The sequence below is a fragment of the Manis javanica genome, chromosome 4 (assembly GCF_040802235.1).
Source record: "Manis javanica isolate MJ-LG chromosome 4, MJ_LKY, whole genome shotgun sequence".
Taxonomy (NCBI): Eukaryota; Metazoa; Chordata; class Mammalia; order Pholidota; family Manidae; genus Manis; species Manis javanica.
In genome coordinates this window covers 143033308-143055100 of record NC_133159.1, presented here as the reverse complement: position 1 = coordinate 143055100, position 21793 = coordinate 143033308, and the positions used below count along the sequence as shown (strand labels likewise).

At 50.5% G+C, this 21793-nt stretch overlaps 3 protein-coding genes and 1 pseudogene across 6 annotated transcripts in view; 2 read left to right on the top strand and 2 right to left on the bottom strand.

The window, feature by feature from the left end:
* LOC140849082 (DNA repair protein RAD51 homolog 4-like) overlaps positions 1 to 3222 on the bottom strand; it is a 30593-nt gene extending 27371 nt beyond the window's left edge. The window contains exons 1-3 of the mRNA XM_073235248.1: positions 2802 to 3222; positions 2404 to 2465; positions 2087 to 2205 (exon numbers count right to left, since the gene is read on the bottom strand). Coding sequence (XP_073091349.1) covers positions 2087 to 2205; positions 2404 to 2465; positions 2802 to 2883 — 263 coding nt within the window. The 5' untranslated portion in view covers positions 2884 to 3222. The remainder of the gene's footprint in view (positions 1 to 2086; positions 2206 to 2403; positions 2466 to 2801) is intronic.
* On the top strand, positions 3222 to 12915 carry FNDC8 (fibronectin type III domain containing 8). Its single transcript, XM_017644063.3, has 4 exons — positions 3222 to 4664; positions 10130 to 10499; positions 11966 to 12199; positions 12752 to 12915. Exons 1-4 carry the CDS (start codon positions 4315 to 4317, stop codon positions 12902 to 12904), a joined length of 1107 nt encoding a protein of 368 aa, XP_017499552.3. The 5' UTR covers positions 3222 to 4314; the 3' UTR covers positions 12905 to 12915.
* A 106-nt stretch (positions 12916 to 13021) lies between these two features.
* On the bottom strand, positions 13022 to 21602 carry NLE1 (notchless homolog 1). Of its 4 annotated transcripts, XM_037008446.2 has the most exons (13): positions 21484 to 21602; positions 21206 to 21349; positions 20019 to 20236; positions 19365 to 19444; positions 18466 to 18542; positions 18240 to 18337; positions 17707 to 17899; positions 17070 to 17205; positions 16884 to 16930; positions 15368 to 15570; positions 14174 to 14333; positions 13996 to 14066; positions 13022 to 13360 (listed from the first exon to the last, which is right to left on the bottom strand). In XM_037008446.2, the coding sequence occupies exons 1-13, from the start codon at positions 21499 to 21501 to the stop codon at positions 13348 to 13350; spliced, it is 1458 nt and encodes a 485-aa protein (XP_036864341.2). In that variant the 5' UTR covers positions 21502 to 21602; the 3' UTR covers positions 13022 to 13347. The 4 variants fall into 4 exon arrangements, with proteins under 4 accessions (XP_036864341.2, XP_036864342.1, XP_036864343.2 ...); XM_037008447.2 differs by lacking the exons at positions 18240 to 18337; positions 18466 to 18542 and having other exon boundaries at positions 17823 to 17899; positions 21484 to 21601; XM_037008448.2 differs by lacking the exons at positions 18240 to 18337; positions 18466 to 18542; positions 21206 to 21349; positions 21484 to 21602 and having other exon boundaries at positions 20019 to 20178.
* Positions 15838 to 16316, top strand: LOC140849081 (large ribosomal subunit protein eL21-like; annotated as a pseudogene).
* Positions 21603 to 21793: the final 191 nt, after the last annotated feature.

Below are 21793 nucleotides of genomic sequence, written 5' to 3'. Positions count from 1 at the left end.
GAACTGGATTTTGTCTCTTTTAAGCTATTCATTCAAACACCGCCTGAAGGCCTTATTCTAAAATGAGGGACATTTTAGAGAGGAATAAGCTACAACTCTGGCCTCCGAGAAACCACCACTCTCCCCCAGTCATTACAGCTTTTGCGGTACACTGCATGCTCTTGTCCTTGTAAGGATTCACTCAAGCACCTTAGCGCACTACAAGCTCTGAGAAGAACTGCAACAAAGAATTTTTGTTGTATTTGGGTTAATGAAGCATGTCCCAAATTTTTGACTCCAGAACTCCGTTGCCTTTTTAAAGTTACATCCATTAATTGTCCACAGAGCACTCTGAACAAGGCTAGAAACCTAGCAAGTCATCTTTGATCCTTCATGCCTCTGTCCCATCTGGTGGAAGGCTTGCCATGTCTCTTCTTCAGCACTTCTCCCACTGTCACCTGCTCTAGATCAGACCCCCGCATGGCCTTCCTCTCGCAAGCTTCCCTGGTCCCATTCACCCTGCACACTTCTACCCCACTGCCTACGCCTCTGCTTTCACAATGCAGCCTCCCACCTGGAGGGAGGCAAAAGGGCAGATGAGCTAGTTAGATCTTAGACTTAGGAGTGTGACAGGCTTGACCTCAAGCGCCTGGTCTGCCACTCACTAGCTAGGCTCACTTAGACTGAGCCTCAGTTTCCTCATCTATAGAAGTAATTTTAATCATAATGCATTCACTGGTGGTTGTGAAGAACAAACGAAATAATGTCCCATGAATTTCATGCCCCGTGCCTGGTTCTTGGTAAGCCCATCTGTGCCTCAATGCCCAAGGCCTGCCCCCTTCTGGGAGCTTTCCTGAACTACCCTGGTCTCCCGTGCAGTGACCCACTGCCGCTGCAATCCTGCTGGTTCACCACTTCACTGCTCCCTAAATGCTTCCTCTGCCTCTGTAGGTTTTACACCGTCCCTGAGCCCAAAGGCTAAGTCTGCTTCCTGTTAATCACTCCCTCCTTACGCTGCCTCCACCCATGCTTACACCTCTCTTGGGTGCACCTGCTCATCTCTGCCCACTAGACCCCACACTGCTTACATGCAGGAGCCTTGCCCCCCCTCCTTCACATGTCATCTGCTTCTTTCTGTCTTGCACCCGGTAGGCATTCAGGACAAACCTCGCACTGAGCACCCAGTGAGTGAGCAGTCAGTGTTTGATGATAACACACCTGGTCCCCCAGCCAGGGGGAACAAGAACCAGGCCACAGGAACTTCGCCAAGAAAACACGTTATGGAAGCAGCAAGGGCCAAACAGTCCAAAGACCTTTGTGGTGGCCAAGTTCGTCATCAGATTCTGAACAGGGCAGGAAAGAGGTCAGACTCTCTTAGCCAGAAGCTGACTGTTATCTTCCAACTCCTTCCCTCTCCAAACACAGCAGAACGAAAACTCCTCCTTTACAGAAGCTCTCTTGTCCCTCCTGTGGTGTGCGGGGAGAGGGGGGAGGCGGGGGTGGGGGTGGAATGAGCCAAGTTTCTGGTCAAGTACCAGGGGCTTGAGTCCCACCTCTGCCCCACTCCTAGGCTCAACTGAAGTCAGGTTCATAATCACTAACTCACCGGGTCACTGAAGAGATTTCATAACCTATAATCAATGACTGGCACATAGTAGGCACTCAATAAATATTAGACCTGCCGTGGTCTCTCTTGCCCTATCTTAAATGAAATGGGAGAGCCAGAGAAGAGTTGCTCTGATATGCTGATATAGTTACAAGATAGTGGTTCTCAACCAGGGGCCATTTTGCCCCCTGGGGGCCATTTGGAAATGTCTGGAGACATTCTGGATTATCATGGCATGGGGAGCAGGGAGGGGCTCCTGGCTTTTAGCAGATAGGATGCAGCCACTCCCCTACCCCACTCCGCCCCAACCCCACACACACCAAACAATTACACTCCCAATATGCTAGCAGTGCTGGGTAGAGAAACTATTATAACGGAAGCAAAGTCCTTAGTCCTGACCGTCCATCCATGCCGCCCTCACCACTGCTGGAAAAACCCAGCCTTTCTAGACTCAAGAATCGAAAGCCCAGCACACCTTCTGCCCCAAGCACACAAACAAACCTTCCAAGGCCTGTGGACAAGATGGCAGTGGAGGTCTTCAGTTCCTCATAGAGATCAGCGCCATTGAAGGGGAAAGCCGAGAACTGGGCCAGCAGCACCCGCCTCAGGGCAACCAGAGCCTGGGGACAGGGCAGAGGCAAATCAGGATGGGGCCCAGGGCACTTCAGCACAAACAGCCCAGAGCCTCGGCAACGAGGGGCCAAGAGAAGCGGCATCCCAGGGTCCCACCGTCCCCTCCAATCGTCCTGGGAACCCTTTGCTCAGGGATGGGTCTTCGGAGACACCCAGGTTTGGAGCATGGAGATTGTCAGCTTTACCTTGTAAGACAAACCACATTTCTGGGCTACCTCCTCCAGGTCTGCAGAAACCAGGTCCACCACTGAAAACAAAACACGTGGTTGATTGGCAGGAAGGGAGGCCCGGGGCTTCCCATACTTGGCCTTTTCACATCTGGAAAATGGGGAGACAGCTTTTCTCATCTGGAAAATGTTAGTTTCAGGAGGCCTTCTTGACATAACAGCCTCAGGGCCTTGGTGGTGCCTGGAGCACATTAGGGGTTCCTGGGGCCTGGGCGGCCCCACTCCCACCTCCCCGAGCCTCTCCAGAATGGTGTGGGGCACAGGAGGGAGGGGAATGGCCCCTCTCGCGGGCGTGCCAGGGCAGAGAGGCCGGCCTCCGCCGCGTGCCCAGCTGGGTGGCGCGCACACGCGGTCACCTGTTCTGAGTCCGCGGGTCTTCAGAAGCTGGACCGTGTCCGGGGTAAGGCCCGGGCACGGTCCAGCCCTGAGCACGCCCATGTTCCCTGGGGGCCCAGGGCCGCGCCAGCATCTGGGCTGCTCGCCCCGTGGGCATCCGCGGGGCCCCCTCCTTCCTGGAGGCAGCGGGAGAGGCGGTGGCGCTTGGGGGCGGGTCACGCTGGGTGTCCTGCGCCCCGGGCCCGCCCCCTCGGGCCGCGCCGCGGCTTCCGGCTTCCAGGTTCCAGGGACTGGCCTGCAGCGCCACCCGCTGGCCGCGTACGGCGCAACCGCGGCCTCCTGAGATCCGGCGCTTGGGACAGAGGTGGGGGTGGGCAGGAGCCGGTCCCGCAGCGCGGCCTCCGGGCCCTGTCGGCAGAACCCCGCGCTCCGCGGGCTCACTCGGCCTCACGCCCCACGCCGCCCCGCGCCCGCATGCACCTCCACTCTCTTCCCCGAACACGCACAGCCTGTCCTGGGACTGGGCCAGAAAGTTCAAGACCGGCCATCCCTATGCCCATAGCCCTACGTGTTAGTGAGGGGAAGGAAGTGAACTGGAATCAAGTCAGATGACTAGATTGTATGATGGGTGCTAAGCAGCAGCAGAACACAGGGGGACATCTGCCTATTTTACCAAGAAAAAAAATTTTAATGAAAACCTGACTACATAGAACACAAAAAAATATGATTTGTATTTTAAAATGTCTTTTGCTTTGCCTCATGCTCTGGAAGAAGTTAAACAACCTTATAGAGTTGTCTCCTCACAATCTAATGAGATAGGTGCTATTTTTATTCCTGTTTCACAGACGAGAAAACTGAGACTCAGTGAGAGGAAGTCATTTGTGGAATGTCACACAGCCTGTAAGTGCAGAGCTGGACTTAGAGTGGACAAGTCCACATATAAGTGCAAAGCCAGTGCTGTTTTAACAGCTTCTCTTCCCATCCTGCAAGTTCTGTGAATGTCTTCCTCCTGCAAAGTGGTTTCCTCGAGAGCAGAAACAATGTCTGACCCATTTCTGTGTCCCTCCGCAGCACTCCACACCTGAAGACAGATGGGGTGCTGGTGTATCACATTTAGAATTCTAGCAGTAAAACCTGGGTGCATGTGAGTTGGGAACCCCACGGACCATCTGGGCTTTCCCTGTGCCTACACGACTGGACGTAATGGGTTTGCTGCGTGGAATTTCTGGATATAGACCCTCAGCATTCTATAGACAAGTCTCCCACTCACAGGGCCCCAGGCACCTCCCTCCATGTGCAGGTACCTTTCTCTTACCATCTTTATCCTTCCCGGGGCAGCTCTGAAGAGAACAGGTGTAAGCATTTGAGACCTTCAGAGAAGGGCAGAGCTGCTGTAACCACAGAGCATTCAATCTGGGAGTGGCCCAGGGGTGATGTGTCCTGTTCCTTGGCTCTACCCCACTCCTGACAGGGGCCCTGAGCAGCAGCAGCCCCAGACCAAGGAGGAGGCTGGCCCCTGATTGTTACTCTGTGATGATTATGAAGTCAGTTCATTGCATACCAATCCCACCCAAACTAAGGGTGGGTCCCCTGCCCCTAGTCCCCAGTTTCTCTCTACTTCCTGTCAGCTTGGCTCTCCTGCATGGTAACGGCTGTGGTCCCAAACTTAACCAGATGGCGTCAGAGGCACTCTGTAAAGTGGGAGACGGGGAGGAGGCCATGCTGAAGAAGGAAACCCTCCACGTTTTGAATGCACTCAATCAAATGTTGAAGCCCTTTCCCAACCCCAAGTCTATGAACAGGACTGTCACTACCAAAGGACTCCCACTTTCTTCAAGGGGCAGTTTGGTTAACTTCCTGGAGGAAGATACCATCGACCTACTGTAAGACAGTCCAGGCCTTTCCTTCTTTGTAAGGCTGGAGCTGCGGGTGGGGAGAGGGGCTTGAAGAGGCCGTGCTTCCTTGACCTGTCCCAGACAGAACCCTGGAGTCCCAGAGAACAACACCCATGCACGCTGTGCCAATTCCTGACCCTGAATCAGTTCTGCGAGGCATGTAGGCCTCCCTCTCAGGAGGCCTTCTGGGATTAGCCAGAGAATTTTTGGCCGTGTTCCCCATCCAGTTACTCCCCACACACACCCCTGCCCCGTTCCACTCCCCTGTGGCTCCTCTTCCTCAATCCCCCCTTTTGGTGCCTTTGCCTGCCTGATTGTGCTCCCCCAACTGCCTGCCTTCAGGTCTGAAGGTTTACTGTTCCTTTTCCTCCTCAGTGATACTGGGCTCCCTTCTCTTCATTCTACAGCTCTGAACACAGCTCCTTGCAAGATGTCTGACCCAGTGTTAAGTTCTAGGAATGCAGGGTTGGAAAGCACAGCCCCTGCCTTCAGGAGCCCCCTGGGGGGGGGGGAGGGTGTTGCAGGGGCTGTCTGATAAGAATCGAGAGTACGGCATGGTCTGTGCTGTGACAGGACACCTTGAGGAACCAGAAGGGGCTTAGTATAGCTTGGGAGGGAGTACAGTTAAGGGAGACTTCTTGGAGGAGGTGGTATCTGAGCCGACTCTCTTGGGAAGGGAAGGAGTTAGCCAGCAAAGGGGTGATGATACAGGTTGATGTGGGCTGAGGGAATTACCTGCAGAATAGTTTCATGGGTGTGTGACCTGTGCAGCCCCACACATAGAAGGGCTCTGTGCTTAATGTTCTGCTATCACTGTCTTGAAATGCTTAATAATTTTTGAAGAGGCCCCATGAACAATGTAGCTGGTCCTGATTATTTAAAAGGGATATGGCGTCCATTCCTTAAGGGACCTATAAGTAAGCATTGCTACAGGGATAGATGCTTATAGGCAACTTCGTGATATGGTTGGAAAGTCTTGGGTTACGAGTCCAAGTCCAAATCCAAGTTATACCACTTAGACATATGGCCATAGACGAGTTAAGATCAGGGACTCCCAGTCATTTACATGGGGCTAACACCCATCCAACAGGGCTGTTATGAAGACCAGAAAGTTTTTGTCCAGCACGTAGCCCATTGTCTACCTGCCTTCCATGCCCACTTCAACACCGGTGTCTATAGCAAATCTGATACATCAGGACAATATGACATATAAATGACATCAATATGTCATACATATGTCTTCAATATGTCTTCAGCCTACAAAGGACCTTGGTGGGGGAATTAACTATTCCAAATATCCACTAAGGCTGGCATAGGATGTTTGGGCTGATGAGGAATTCTCAGGAGGTTGATGGGGGACCAGCGCTCATGGAGGAAAAAATTTTGTCCATTAATCAACCATGAGGCCAGAGGTGGCCTTGAGTGAGGGATCCAGGGGTGTCTGTTACTGAACATGTCCGCAGCAGCCAGGGGAGATGGGAGCTGCATAGCATGGGGAAGGCATAGGGCCCCGGAGGTCCGGGTTCTACTTCCAGCTCTGTCACAACTCATCATGCGACCTTGTTAAGGTGTTTAACCCCCAAAGGCTCTGTGATTACTCTTTCTAGAACACTGCTCTTCAGACTGCAGGTAGTAACCTATGAATGGGTCAGGAACTCATTCTAGTTAGCAAGGACCAGTATTATAAAAACAAAGTAAGAGAAAGTTCCAGAGCACATCACACATAAATCACTGGTTTGTGAAACATGTTTTAGTTTTATGTGTATGTATGAGTATACTAGGTGGCCATGGAATATGTATTTCTTTCTTTGGGTCAAGTTAAAAAAAGATTTGAAAACCAAACTTTTTGGATTCTGCACTTCATCGGTAAAAAAATTTTAAATAGTGGAGAAACATGCACTAAGTTTTTCTCTGTAATAGCCAAGGATTGCTAACAATCCAAATATCTACATAATGTAAAACCACACAACAGTTAAAATAGCTGAACCCGAGCTCCTATGTATCAATACAGATGAATCTAGAAAACATGTTAATGAAAAAGCAAGCTGCTGACAGGTATTGAATACCATTTATTTATATAAAAATTTTAAATATGCAAAGTAGATGTTGCTTGGGGAGAACATACATATATAACAAATCTGTAACAACATACATGTAATAATAAACAAATGTTAAAATGTACTGTACTGGTTATCTCTGGGAGGATGAGGAGTGAGGCGGGGGAGAGAAGTGTGCAGGGAGTTTTAGTTTGTACTGATGAGGCTTTAGTTCTGAAACTGGATGGTGGCTAAATGGAAGCATAAAATAGTTTTTCCTCACTTTATCATATGTTCATTTTATTTTTTTCCATTTTTGAGATATAACTGATGTACATACAGCATTACATTAGTTTAAGATATGCACCATAATTATTTGATATGTGTATATACTGCATTACGTTAAGATCCATCACCACACAGTTACAAGTTTTTTGTCATAGAACTTTTAGGATCTACTCTTTTAATAGCTGTCAAATACACATACAGTATTATAAACTAGTCACCATGCTGTACATTACATCCCCATTAATATATTGGTATCTTTGTGTATGTCTAAAATTTTTATAATTTAACAAAATTAGAATGGAAGGAAAGAGTTTTGAGCAGTCACCCCAAATATACATATTTATATTTTATATTACTGTTAATTTTACATGCTATATAGTTAAATGTTATAGAATCTGTATAAATTGGTAATCGTTAGGAAATCCAGCAGGCTGGTGGGTTTGATTCCTCACCTCCAGGCTTTTGGTAAAATCAGGTGAAGAGACGCCCAGGAGAAAAAGAGCGCGGGCTCCCAGCTCAACCGCCCATGGGCAGGTAGCATCAGGGCAGAACCGGACTGTGAGGGGTCCTTAGAGGCCAGTCCTGGTCGGCGCCACTCTCAGGGCTATGGTGCGGGCAGAGCTCTGGGCAATCCCCAGTCTCCTCTGAGCTCTTTTCCCTTGCTACCTGGAGCTGATTTATGTGGAAACATGCCTTGCACTTGTACCTGGAGGAACTGGAGACAGTGGATTTGACCTTTAGCGGTGGTCATCTACCTGGTGTCCATAGTGGTTGCTGTTCCCCTATGTGTGTGGGAATTACAGAAACTGGAGGTTGGAATCCACACCAAGGCTTGTTTATTGCTGTTATCTTTTTGCCGTTGACCATACCTATATCACCCTGGGGGATACTGCAACATTTAGTGCATTATACACAACCTGAACTACAGAAACCAGTAATAAGGATTCTTTGGATGGTACCCATATAGTTTAGATAGCTGGATAGCTTTGAAATATCCTAGCATTGCAATATATGTGGATACCTGCAGAGAATGTTATAAAGCTTATGTCATTTACAACTTTATGGGATTTCTTACCAATTATCTAACTGGTAGCCAAATCTGGTATTAATCCTTGAAGCCAAAGATGAGCAGAAACATTTCCCCCCCTTTATGTTGCTGTCCACCATGGACTACGGGAGAAGTATTGCTCTTCAGGTGCAAACTGGGTGTATTGCAGTACACAGCTTTAGACCATTCACCACCATTGCTGCTTGATATATATGATGAAGGAAACTTTAGCTTTTCAAATGCTTGGATATACTCGGTTATAATATGTCACAGTTATTTGCCATGTACTGTCTTCTGCTGTTTTATAAAATCCTGAAAGAAGAACTGAGTCCAATCTAACCAGTTGGCAAATTTGTGTAAAGTTGGTGGTTTTTGTTTCTTTTTGGAAAGCAGTAGTTACTACTTTGTTGGTAAAAGTTGGCGTTATTTCTGAAAAGCATACATGGGAATGGCAAACTGTAGAAGCTGTGGCTACAGGACTCCAGGACTTCATTATTTGTATTGAGATGTTCCTTGCTGCTATTGCTCATCACTACACCTTCTCATCTAAACCGTATGTCCAAGAAGCAGAAGAGGGTTCATGCTTTGATTCCTTTCTTGCCATGTGGGATGCTTCAGATATTAGGGATGATATTTCTGAACAAGTAAGACATGTTGGAAAGGACTGTCATGGGACTCCTAGGAAAAAATTTTTTCCTGAGATAAAAATCAAAGTGAACATACAAGCTTGCTATCATCATCATAAGATGCAATCTCTGTTCCTCTTCTGTGTCACTGTCACCCATGGATCACTACCAAGGGTTTGGACACATTGTGACTCCCCAGACTACACCTACTACAGCTAATTTATCTGATGAAATATGTAATGACACTACAGGAGAGAAAAAAGAACGATCAGATCAATCCATTGCCTCCTGAACAGTGCAAAGCAGACTACTAATACAATGTTGTTTCATTACCTGGTATCCCATTGCTCAGGATTTTGTGCTTGGGACAAGTCATAAAAAAATGGAAAATTTCAACACAAAGATAAGCAAAAGCCAAGTACAACCACTGGATTTATTTACCATAGAAGATAAGCACAGAGCCCTTCTATGTGTGGGGCTGTGTGGGGCTGCACAGGTCACACACCCATGAAACTACTCTGGTGACCTTGGCAATTCCACAAGGCCTGCTGGACCTTGACAACCCTGATGTGGACGCAGACACCTCCTCATCACCCTCGGAGTCCTCTGTGACCATGGAATTGCCAGAGGCCCCCTTCATCTATGAACACAGTCAGCAATTCCACATTTATATATTACAAATAATTAGTCTGAATATCCTAGACCTAGATTGATTTCTTAGCAAGAGTATTATATACTCAAATGGTAGAAGAAGACTACTAAATGTTCCTGATTGGAAAATTGCTTTATCAAGAGGGTGGACATTAAAAAAAAAAAGTAATGCTTTCTACCACTGCTACATGAATTTAATGCTCTGGATTTAGCAGAAAGTATAATTGAGAAATATGAATTACTGGAACTTAATCATGTGCCATATATGCTTACCTGATAATTACCTCTCTATTATCTTAATTGGATATCTTCAATAAATAAGAATTTATCATTTAAAAAATTGGTAATCATTAAACATTAAATTGTAAATAAGTCTTAATAAAGCTTCATTTATTATTTTAGATACTTTTAGATACTTTCCTGTATCCCAGTAGATTGTTATGGTCATTTCCAGGGGTGTTTGCACTTCACTTTAGACTAGGACTTAAAAGAGTTGTAACAGTGTTTCTCAAATTGCGGGTCCCAGAACACTTGCATGAGGCATCTGAGTAGCTCATTAAAGATACTGTAGCAGCTTCTCCAGTCTCATCCCAGCTCAGGGGACCGGACCACGGATCTGCATGTTTCATTAGTAAGTGCCCTGGTAGGTCTGATGAACTGCTACTGAGCAATAGGATGTTCTGAGCTATTCAGAAGCAGCTGGGGATGCTGGTCAGGCCAAGGACTGTCCTCTGGAAGCTTCCAGGCTGCATGGGCTGGGATGGCCTCCTTCATCTAGCTCACCTGTCTCCCCTCCCACTCCAGGAAGCCGATGCCAACGGAGGATTCCGAATGCAGCTCTGACGACACCAGCATCGCCCCCAGCTCATTCACTTTGTTGAATCCCATCAAATTGGTCGTGACCCAACCCAGCAGCAGCTTCTTTGCAGGGATGCTGGAAGGCGAGCTGGACAAACTCAGCATCTCCTCAGTGGCTGAGAACACAGGAAAGAGGGACCTGGCGGTCCACCCCCAGCAATCCAAGCCCCAAATTGCTCCTGGCGGCCTGCTGGACCTTGACAACCCTGATGTGGACGCAGACACCTCCTCAACACCCTCAGAGTCCTCTGTGACCATGGAATTGCCAGAGGTCCCCTTCATCTATGAACACACAGTCAGTAATTCCACAGCTGTGGTGCGTTTCCTGCCTCATGCATTCAGCAAAGGCTTAGGGGCCACCCCCAACATGCCAGGCCCTGAGCTGAGCTCCAGGGGGAGTATGAAGAAGCCTACCTACCACCTGCATCCTGACCTCAAGTGCATGGGTTAGGAAAGAGGGCATGTCTGCAAAGAACCCCAGTACAAGCCTGAAAGGGCTCAAGGCTTTAGTAAGAGTTCAGACCAAGTCCCACCAGGTATTCAGAGGGAAAGAAACATTACTCTCAGGTGCAGAAAGAAGCTTGGTGGCCTTGGTAACATTTGGCTGGGACACAGGTAGGATCTAAACATCTAGTAATGGGAAAAAGGCATTTCATGGAAGGGCTGATATGAGTAAAGGCTCACAGGTGGAAACATGTGGGGGAAACACCCAGGTCCTAATCCAGGGCCTCTCACTTTCACATGCCTGCAGATCTGATAATCTTTTTGAAAATGAGAGTCCTGGGACTCATCCCTAGAGGTTCTGATTCAGGTCAGGGGTAGGGCCTGAGAATTTACCCAAATACCCAGGCGGCGCAGTAGCCCATGGACCACATGCTGAGTAGCACCCTCTTAGGGTACATGAAGGGCAACAGAGGGGGAAGTTAGTCAGTCTGGGTCATCTTCCAGAGGTCCTCCAATGTTAGGCCACTTTATAGATTTTTCTGTCAACAACAGGGAACAGCTCTTTGCAAATATCAGGCAGTGGATGCAGTCTGAGTTGTATTTTAGGAAGAGGAATCTGGAAGCCCCGTTGTTGGCTGGCCTAGAGGAGCGTTTCTCAAAGCGTGGTTCCCAGACCACCAGCAGCATTAGCATATGGCAGCTTGTTAAAAATGTAAATTCTCTTTCCCTCCCTTCCACCTTCCCCCTAATGAATCAGAAACTGTGGAGAGGGGACGTGTTTCACACGTCCTCCAGGGTATTCCAATACAAACCAGAGAAGCACTGGTCCAGATGGAGGAGAAAATGGAAATGGGAGATCGGAGAGGAGACAGTGGGGCCGGGGATCTATTGTTATAAACACCCCTGGAGACCCCAGCCAGTCCTGGCAACCAGTGGTGTACAAAGTGTATAGGCTCTGGAGCTACTGGTTTGCACTTTGGCTCTGTCACTTAATTGCTGTGTGACCATGAGCCAGCCACTTGTTCTGTCTGAACCTGTAACCCCATCGGCAATGAGCAAGGAGGACAAGATGATCTCTTAAGGTCCCACTCAAATGACTGTGGAGCAAAGGCATACTCTGAGGTGGGTGGGGCTGCCCAGGCAGAGTAGCATATGCACAGGCTGGTGGTCCCACATCTAGCACTAGAAGGCTTTACACCTCCCACCAGCCAGGCCTCAGCTCCACCCCTCCAGGGCAGGGGGCGGGAGGGGGCATTCTGACCCACGGGAGTCAGCGGGGAATGAGGGGAGGACAGGTCAGACCAGGGCTGAGGAAGCCTGGGGGCTCTCTTCCTTTAGATTTCCTGGACCTATGCCTTCACCAAGCAGCAGGTCAGCGTCTACCAGCTCCTGTTGCACGAGGCAGACAAGACAAGAGACAAGCTGCCCAAAGCAAAAAATCACCGCTGGGTCTTCAACGAGATTTTGGGCACCACTGTCAAGCTGATGGAGCTGAAGGCTGACACAAGTTACTGCGTCACTGTCCGTGCAGCCAACACAGCTGGGGTGGGGAAGTGGTGCAAGCCCTACAGAGTGAGCCCTGGGAGAAGAGGAGCCCTAGGGGTCGGGGAGAGAAGTCTGAACCAGGGGCTTTGGAGGCTGGGAACCCCTATAGTCCCTGCTGGCTTCCCTTCTGCCTGGGCAAATGAGCATCTATTCCACACTGCTTTCTTCTGGGAGGTTTAAGGGTTACTAACATACTTGGTCTTCTTCTCTGTAGTGTTCATATTCCAAAGTTATTGGCCTTTGGGGTTCTTCACCTTAGTACCAATGACTGTGGGTGGGCGAGGAACTCAAGAGCATTGAGGGAAACAGAGGAGAGGCTAAAGTGGGACAGAAAAGGGAACAGGTTGGAGTGGGCAGGGGCTCGGGGGAAGCAGCCCAAGGGCAAACGGCCCTGAGGCTAGAAACCTCACAGAACTGGAGAGGCGCGGGTTTGAATCGGGCCTCTGTACCTGTTTCTGGTGTCAACACAGGTTGGTAAGGTTAAGATCCCATTTACCAGACAAACAAGGGGTGGCAGAGACAAAGGTGAGCCAGGGTCAGGCCTAAGAAGGAATTCTGAGGGGTTTTGTTTTGTTTCAGTTTGCAACCGTGGCCACTGACTTGAAGAGCTTCCCCGAGAACAACCCCATCCAGATCACAGTACGGCGCAAGGAACCCCAGCAGAGAACTGTGTCCATCGGGCTGGAGGAGATGTGGAGGCTGGAAGACCTGGAATACCGATTTCCCTACTAAGGGGGAGCATCCCAGGAAGCCCCTCACCTGTCTTCAGCTGCAGCCCAAGGTCCTCACTGACTTAGCAGTCTTTGGTTGAACCCTGGGATTCTAGCGTAAAGAATTATAATCTGCACACACACAAAATAAGTCATTTATTTGGTCACAGAATCTGACCCTGGACGGAGATGGCATTTAGGAAAGCAGGGGCGGCAGCCGGAGTCCAGTGTCTGCCTGGCCTCCCACCACCCATGCTGGGCCACCAAAGTACAGAGTGACGGCCAAGGGGTGAGCTCAGGGACAATCTCCCATGCCCTTTGACCTTCGGTGCTGTCCAAGGGGTCTGCCCAAGGAGAGCAGGCCATGCTTGTTCTCAGGGTCACACCCTGGCCTTTGGTTTCTGTCAGGGAAGGCCGCTGGCAGAGGCGGAATCCAGAAGGGAGTTACAGAGAACTGGGGATTTCTCATCTCCTCCATCTGTGCAGAAGGGGAGGGAACCGGATGGGGAATTTACATCAGGAAAGGGAGGCTGCCATATAATCCCAGGAGCCCACAGCAGGAAGGGCGGGGGAGCTTGTGATTCACCCTCAGTCACCAAGAGCTACCATCTCTGCTCTAGCAACCCAAGGTCAGGCTAAGCACCCATCACCTGCCCCAGCCAGGACCACATCCCAGGGTCTGACCCTAGGATGCCCATCAAGGTAGTACAATGACAAACAGTGACAATACAAGTATACAATGCCTCAGGTTCCAAAGTGTGTTCACTGCCTATCTTGGATTCTCCTGTCTACTGAGTCTGGTAACACCTAGGAGACAGGTGAGCCAAATACTTCAAGACTGCAGAGTCAGAGTCAGAACCAGGATTTGGAGGAGGTCTTAGGACTCCAAAATCCAGTGCTCCAAGAACTACTGCCTCACGCTAGAAAGCCCCTGGACTCGCCTTCTGGGGGTCTCCTATATCCCTCCTGCCTGCCTACTGAGAACCTAGCTCCATGCACCACCTGGGCACCCAGAGAGCCCTTAGAATCCTGTCCCAGAAGGGAAGGTCACAGAGTGGCCGTCTGAAGGGTGGGAGAGCCCAGAACACTGACCACCACCTCTCTCAAACTCACATCCGGAGACATTTGTCTTTCCCACCACTTGCCACTCTCTGGCCGTCTGGGCTCCAGTCGACAGCATAGACCTAAATGGAGGGCATGGGGTGGAAGGGTAGGGCAGTGAGGAGGCTGAGGGTAGGAAAGCCAGGCTTCAATTCCACTCCCGCTTCTTGCTCACAAGGGTCGGCTGTACCTCATCCGCGTGGCCTGGCAAGTCTATGGCCAGCTTCTGGGCCTTCACATCCCACACCTTCAAGGTGCTGTCACTGCTGCCAGTGACCAGGAGCCGGCTGTCGGCTGACCACGCGATCTGGTACACGGCAGCCACATGGCCACGCAGGGAAGCCAGGTACCTGGGCCAAGGGAAGATGACGATGGATACGAGATCTCCAAACATGTCTGAAAGGTCCTCTATGTCCACAGCAGTGGCTTTAAACCTTGGCTGTACATTAGAATTACCTGGGAACTTTTACAATATCTCACTGCCTGGCCCCCTCCCCAGACCAGTTTAATCATTACCCATCATTAAGATTTTGAAAAACTCCAAATAAGTTGCTTCCTGGCCTCTCACCAGGCCTCCATACCTGTAGGGCTCTGCATGCCTTAGACTCCACTGCAGCCACCTGCTTGGCCCATGACCTAACATGCCCTCAATGTAACAGCTGCTTGCTGACAGGCAGCATGGAGTAAGAGCATGACAGGCCCTCTGGAACTTTCAGGTCAATACAGACTAGCTGTGTCCACGGGGACATGTCATCAAGCCTCTCTGAGACGCTCTCATCTTAAAAAGGAAGGGGATAACCTATTCAAAGGGCCACTGTGTGTAAGTACACAGTGACTGACTCAAATGCGCCCTTTCAGCCCCAACAAGGGTTTTCCTTGGCGAGAGAAGAAAATCTAATTAACCCCAAGGGCATTGTGCCCCACTACACCACTGCTTCTCAGATTTTAAAGGCCATCAGAGTATCTGCTGACTTAAAATGCAGATTCTGATTCACAAGGTTTGGGGTGGGAGCTCAAGGTTTCCCATTTCCATCAAGCTCTCAGGTGATGTGGCTGCCACTGGTCTGTGGACCACACCATGGGGAGGGCCAGACAACAACTCTATTCCAAACCCACTTCTCTGGCCCTTGGCCAGCTTTGAGATTGTTTCTCTCCTTCAAAAGGAAATGAACTAGCATTTTCAGTGCCTACTTAGTGCTGGTCCTCAATATACCATCTCGTTTAACCCTTATATCAATGCTGAGATGTAGGGGATCTGCATGTCACACAGAGGAAACAGAGGCTTGAAAAATCCAAATACTAGCCAAGGCCACGCAACTACTATGTGACAGAGCCCAGCTCCTTCCAGAGGATCCGTGCCCCCCGCGCACACACCCCCACTCACTTGCCCGTCCGGCCATCCCACAGCTTGATGGACTTGTCAAAGGAGGCGCTGGCGATGATGCGGGAGTCAGGGGAGAAGAGCACCTGGTTGATGAGCGCCTGGTGTCCTGTCATCCGTGCATGGGGCTTCTTGTCCTCGGCTGGGGACCACAGGAATAAGGTGAAGTCGTCCGAGCCAGACGCCAGTCTCTCTGGGCCCTGGCCCTGGGGGAGGCAGAAGGCACACTGTGCTGGACGTGGTCTCAGAGAGGAGAGCCCGACCTTGGTGCCACACACACACTGCTGACTACAGACCACAGGATGAGGACAGGTGAGGCCTGGGCCAGCCTCTACCTCACATGGGGCCCCAGGCAAGTCACTTTTCCCAAAAGGAAACTGCATACACAGAACGATTTCTGAGATACATAATTACATGAAAAAGCAAAGTACACCAGTTTGGCCAGAACTGCCATCTTGCAGTCAATTGCCAAAATGATCAACACAAAGGGAAAGAGGATAGGCACCACTATATGTTTTCTAGACCTTTCAGAAAACACAGAGTTCTTCCTTTGGGCACATACATGCGATTCTACAAGAAAGGTGATAATAGTAGACATCGAGGGAATGGGCACTGTTCAAAAGGAATGGCCCACAAATGTTACCACAGCAAATCTGGAAGTCTACAGTGTTACCCAGCACGCTGTTGGCATTGCTGTAAACAAACAAGTAAAGAGCAAGATTCTTGCAAAGAGAATTAATGTACATATCGAGCATATCAAGCACCCCAAGAGCCACATTAGCTTTCGGAAGCATGTGAAGGAAGATGAGAGAAAAAGAAGGAAGTCAAAGGGAAAAGCACTTGGGTTCCACTGAGGCGCCAGCCCGCCCCACCCAGAGAGGCATGCTCTGTGAGGACAGATGTAAAGGGGCCGGAGCTGCTGGAACCCACTCCCTATGAGCTCATGGCTTGACAGGTGTAAAAAATAAAAGACCTCTGGATTGTGAAGAAAAAGAGAAACCAAAGTGCAGAATGGTGTGTTAAAAAGCAGAAAGGGTTTTTTCCATGTGGGTTTGTATACACACACACGTATGTGTTTTGTATATAATGTTCACATATGCCTAAGTGTATATATGAAGTCTCTGGAAGGAGACACAGGATACTGGTGGCACTGGATGCTTCCAGAAGGAATGGACAGCTGTTTGACAGAGATGGGAAATTTTTTCTATTTACCTTCTACATTTTTGTGTTCTTTGTACCTTAGACCATGGGACTATGTTACTTAAATTAGATAAAAGAGAGAGACACCTTGGGAAGGCAATAAGTAGATACGCAAATAAATAAAACAAAATGAAATAAAGTGATCCCCAGCACATTAAGATTTTAGGATTATAAACTAGGATCATCAAGAACAACTTTCTGGAAAAAGTACATTCTGAGCTGGGGCTAGCAGGGAGGGGCCTGAGTGTGCAGATCATTTTAGGCAAGAGTAGAGGAAGAGGACAGATGCTGGGGATGCTGGTGGCTGGCACACACTCACCCGCACGAGGCTGTAGCGGCCCAGAGCCCTCTCCTTCAACTCCTGCACTGTGGCCGGTACGGGAGGGGAGAGGAGATGGGGAACAAGGCCGATTAGAAAATCCAGCCCAAACAGCAAACACCTCCCCAGCCTAGGTCCAACTCACACATTAAGCTAGAGAACTGGCTCTGTCTCCCGCTCACTCACAGGACCCTTGGAGGTCTTGGGCATTGATGGAGGCCTCGGCTGGCTCAAAGGCCCCTGTGCGCAGGGCATAGTCAGTGCTGAGTGCCATGGTGTTCACCCAGTGGCCATGGCCTTGCAGAGTCCGGCACAGCACGCCCTAGGGCGGAGGGAGACAGGTAAGACACATTAATAGAACACTCTCCTCCCTGGAGAACCTGCACTCCCAGATGAATCACAGAAGACAGAGCACAGGACCCGCACTCACTGTGACCACAATCACATCACCTCTCCGGGTGAAAGTCTCTCCTCATTTATAAAAGGAGAGAACCAGCCCAGATCAATGTTTCTAAAAGTATGTTTCATGGAAGGGAAGTTAAAAATGTCAGAATAAAAGGGCTCCATCAAGTTAAGTGTGGGATACGGCAGGCTCTATAAAGCTAAACAGGCTTCCTGCATAGCAATCTCCAGACTCTAACCTCACACACAGACACCAGAACCTGCGCCATACACAGTGCCAACCACAGGACCCCTCGTATCCACAGCACCTCCCTGACCTGGCTCCCAGGACCCTTTCTCAAAACCCTGATCAACATTCCTTCAAGCATGTCCATGGCCTGACATTTAGCCAGGCTGTTTTCTGCACCTTCCCACCTCTTACATCATGAGCTCTCCAGACTTTGATGGTGCGGTCCTGGGAGGCAGAGTAGAGAAGCCCATCCCCTCCCCATCGGAGACAGGTGACTGACTGTGTGTGCCCAGTGAGGATGCGCTCACAGCGGCCTGCAGTTGTGTCCCAGACCCGCACGCTGCCGTCCTTGGAGCTGCTGGCCACGTAGCAGCACTCGGGGTTCCTGGAGAGAAGGGAAGCATGACTTCATTTCCGACCTGGCAATGTCTGTCTTCCCATGGCACATCCCCATTCACAGCTCAAAGGTCAGGGACAATTTCTCCACAGCTTCCTGAACCCAAGATCCAGCTGCTTTGCAAGGTGGCTCTTGGGCCCCATGATGGGCAAGCCTCTCTCAAACCACAGTGCAGGCATGGAAGACCTTCCCCACTGCTTGCCACTCTGTCACTCTTAGCCAGGCTGCCCACCTCACTGCCCGATGTAAAGCTCCTCTACATCAAGCAGTGGAGGGGGCCAGCTTCGAACCCCTGGCTCCTCATTCACCCCAGGTTTGTGTCACTTACACATGGAGGGGCTCCCAGCTCAGGCCCGTGATCCATTTGCTGTGGCCAGCGAGGGTCCTGCCCACCTGCTTCCCTGTGCTTGGGTCCCACAGGAGAATCTGAAGGACAGAAGCTCACCCAATAACCCTCCCCGAGCTGTCCCTGTCCCCACCAAAGGTCCCTCGTGCCCACCCATCCCTCCCTGAAGACCTGAGTCCCTGCCTTAGTTACCCTGATCACTGTCTACCTGGCCATTCTTGCAGCCTGAGGCCAGCTTCTTGCCGTCTGGGGACCAGGATATGCTAAGGACCCAGTGTCTGTGTCCTAAGAAAGCAGGGGAGGGAGAAAGGAGGGACCACATCTGTCTTTAACCCCAGAGCACAGCAATGCCCGACACATGGCAGGAACTCCTTAACTTGTCACAGAACAAATGAACAATCGAACCAAAGAAGAGATGAGGCTTTCTAGGCAAAGGGAAAATCCACCCCAAGTGCTAGAGCCATGCATCTTGCTGCACAGATAATACTGCCACTTTCTAATAATTCCTTATGTAATCCATGGTACAAAGTGTGTTTTTACACATCATCCCTTGTAATTCTCACAACAGCTCTAACGTATGGAGCAAAGCAAGAATTATCATCCTATTTCAGATGAGAAAACAGAAGCTCACAAAGGGAACAAGCCCTACACACACAAGGTCATCCAGTTAGTGTGGGGTCCCTAGGCCGCAGCATCAGTACCACCTGTGAACTTGATATGCACACTCTCAGGCCAGACCCCAGACCCAAGGAGACAAAAGTTCGGAGTGGGACCCAGCAACCTCTATTTTAACAGGCCCTCCGGAGGATTCTAAAACACACTCAAGTTTGAGAACCACTGTGGTAGAAGCTGGATTTAAGCCATGTTCTCCCCTAGCCACTAGCCAGTCAGCAGCCCCAAGCTCATACTGACTCTGGTACAGGGTCTGCTTGCTTCTAAGTAGCTGGCTGGGCTCAAGGGTGCAGTCTCTTCATAGGAACAGGCAGTCGCTAACTGGATGTTAAGAGGTTGAAATCTGCTCTGAGTCTCCTCAGGAACTAAAGAGTGGAGCGAATCATCCACACACCACTGCCTTAAGACCTCTTAATCAGCTAATTGCATACTGACCCTGGCATGTGAAATGCGGTGTCTCAGTGCTTAGATCCCAGAAGCGCACAGTGGTGTCTCCAGAGCCACTGGCCAGGTACCTGGGGAAAAAAGAGAGGCTGGCTGATTTCTGCAGTAGGGTTGGGGAGGCACAGGGCCCACCCCAAAATAAGGTAAGTGTGCACCTCTGCTGTCTAGTCCATTGTCTTCTGGGCATAGAATCTGGGACAGCACTTTTCTCTCTCCCCTTAGAAGGATAAATATAACACTGATGCCATCTGGGAGAAGACCCCAGGAGGCCTATTCTCATCTTCCTTCCTGAAATGAATGGCCACAGCTATAACCACATTTAGAGCTTTTCATTATCCTCATAGGATTGTAAGAAGCAAATAAAGCCTATTTCCCACATGACACATTAACTCAGAAAGGTTACATGACCTGCCCAGGTCACAGAGCTAGGGAGGGGCAGAGCTGGGCTTGAAGCTCAGATTTCCTGAGATCAAGTCCAGAAAAGGCTCTTTCAAGTCCCGAAAGTTCCGTGGCCTTTGGGGACCAAACCCCACCAGGGAAGTCCCTTAGCCCAGAGTTCAAGTCTATGGGCGATGAGGCACTCTCCCCACCCTAGGCAGAGGCACCACCCCCTCACCTCCTCCCCAGTTCTGCAGCCATCCTTACTTTCCTGTGGGGCTGAAGGCCACGGAAATGACCGCCTCACTGTGACCCTCCAAGGAGCTGGTGCAGCGGGTCACAGCACGGACTCTGAAGATAGCCTGTGGCTGGTAGACGATGTCGATAACCTTCTCTGTCTCCACCGCCTGGGCCTCCAGGGTCCTCCCCAGCGAGGAGATGATCTCAGCATCGTGGATGTAAAAAGCCAATGGCAGGGGATCCTCCTGGTGGGCAATGACAGAGGGCAGCACCCCCATCAAAGAATGGGCAGGAGATGCCTCCATCGGACACTCCCCACTACGCTGTGGGCAGGTGATGCTTTTCAGACATTCTGCTTGGGATAATTGCATCACATCCATTGAGCAAGACCTTTTTGATCCTGGAGGAGCAACTGTAGAACACTCACAACAACCCTGGGAGGTAGGCATTAACATTCCCACTTGACAGAGTTAAAAAACTGAGGCTTAGAACAACTAAGTTATTAGCCCAATGTCCTACTGCTAAAGACTAATTCAGATACTTTAGCGTTCTTCGGAATGAAAAACTAAAGTCTAGGATTAGGGTTAGCATATAGCATTAAGCAGCATTTTCTCAACTACCACACCATGCTATACAAAGTGTAAGAAGTATCCAAAAAGCTGGTTGGAAAAGCAGAATCTCTGCATCACTCCAGAGTTGGCTGCCATAAATCTGGGGTGGAGTCAAGGTACTGCATTTTTAAACCCCTTCCCCCTCCCACAAGAGAGGGCAGCATTTTGATAAGCACTGGCTTACAAGAGCGTGGGATTTGAATCTGAATCCAGGTTCCAATTCCAAATCTACCGCCTACTGTTGTAGCACCTTACAAATAATTTAATGCCTCAAACCACACTGTGAAATGGGGACGTTAATGAGGGGCTGTGGCGAGGCATCAATTTGACAATGCACCCCTCGTGTTTAAAACACTGTCTCCACAGCTGGATCCCGAAGGTCGAGTGTAAAGTGCGCTCACATTGATTACATCTTCTGACCCTCTCCCCGGAACAGGTGGCACTGCCAAGGATGCACGCCAGGGTGTAGGTCACCCACTGTCGGTAGGTAGTGGGGGTCCCTGAACCCCAGATCTTCGCTCTTCCGATCCCCTGTAGGCCGGACCAGGCCAGCGCCGCCTGCCCACCCCGGGGAGATGCAGGGCCGCCCGGCCCGCCGCTCACCTGGGCTAGCAGCGCGTTGCACACGAGCTGAAGCTTGTCCGGGGTGATGTCCACGGGCACGTCGAGTGGGGAGCCCAGCAGCTGCCCGCCCTCGTCCTGGAACTGCACGAGCAGCCGCTGCACGTCGCTCGCCACCGCCTCATCCTGCGCGCGCAAGCGCAGCGGACGTCAGCCACGCCGCCCCGGCCGGGGGACCCCGCTTCCGCTGCCCCCCAGCCCCGGAGACCCCGGCCCGAACGCCCGGCCGCCGCGCGTCCGCCCCACTCACGCATACCCACCGCGGCCGCCGCCGCCATGCTGCGTCCCCACGTGGAGGAGGGAGACTCCGGCGGGACGGAGCGCCGCCCCGCGGTGGGGCGGAGCCGCAGCGCGCGACCTCGCCCTCTGGCGTGGCGGAGGGGACGCGTCGCCCCGCGGGAGGCCTGCGGCCTTAGGCGTGGGCTCACTTAGTACCCACCCCCTGCGAGGGACGGGTCAGTTTGGAAGGGTCACCGCCTCCACTTTCAGTCCATCTGTCTCTGCAAGTGCATTGCAGGATACAAGGGGCTTTTTGTCTCTTCAGAACAGGGAATCTTGCCCCACTTTATA

Bases quoted from the DNA above. Each gene is read 5' to 3' on its own strand.
- FNDC8 (XM_017644063.3), top strand. From the start codon at position 4,315: ATGATTATGAAGTCAGTTCATTGCATACCAATCCCACCCAAACTAAGG. The intron at 4,665-10,129 runs GTAAGACAGTCC...CTCCCACTCCAG, and splicing joins GAAGATACCATCGACCTACT to GAAGCCGATGCCAACGGAGG. The intron at 12,200-12,751 runs GTGAGCCCTGGG...GTTTTGTTTCAG, and splicing joins AGTGGTGCAAGCCCTACAGA to TTTGCAACCGTGGCCACTGA.
- NLE1 (XM_037008446.2), bottom strand. The intron at 19,445-20,018 runs GTAAGGATGGCT...TTTTTTCCCCAG, and splicing joins GCCTTCAGCCCCACAGGAAA to GTACCTGGCCAGTGGCTCTG. The intron at 15,571-16,883 runs GTGAGTGTGTGC...TGCCTCCCCCAG, and splicing joins GCCGCTACAGCCTCGTGCGG to GGCCAGGGCCCAGAGAGACT.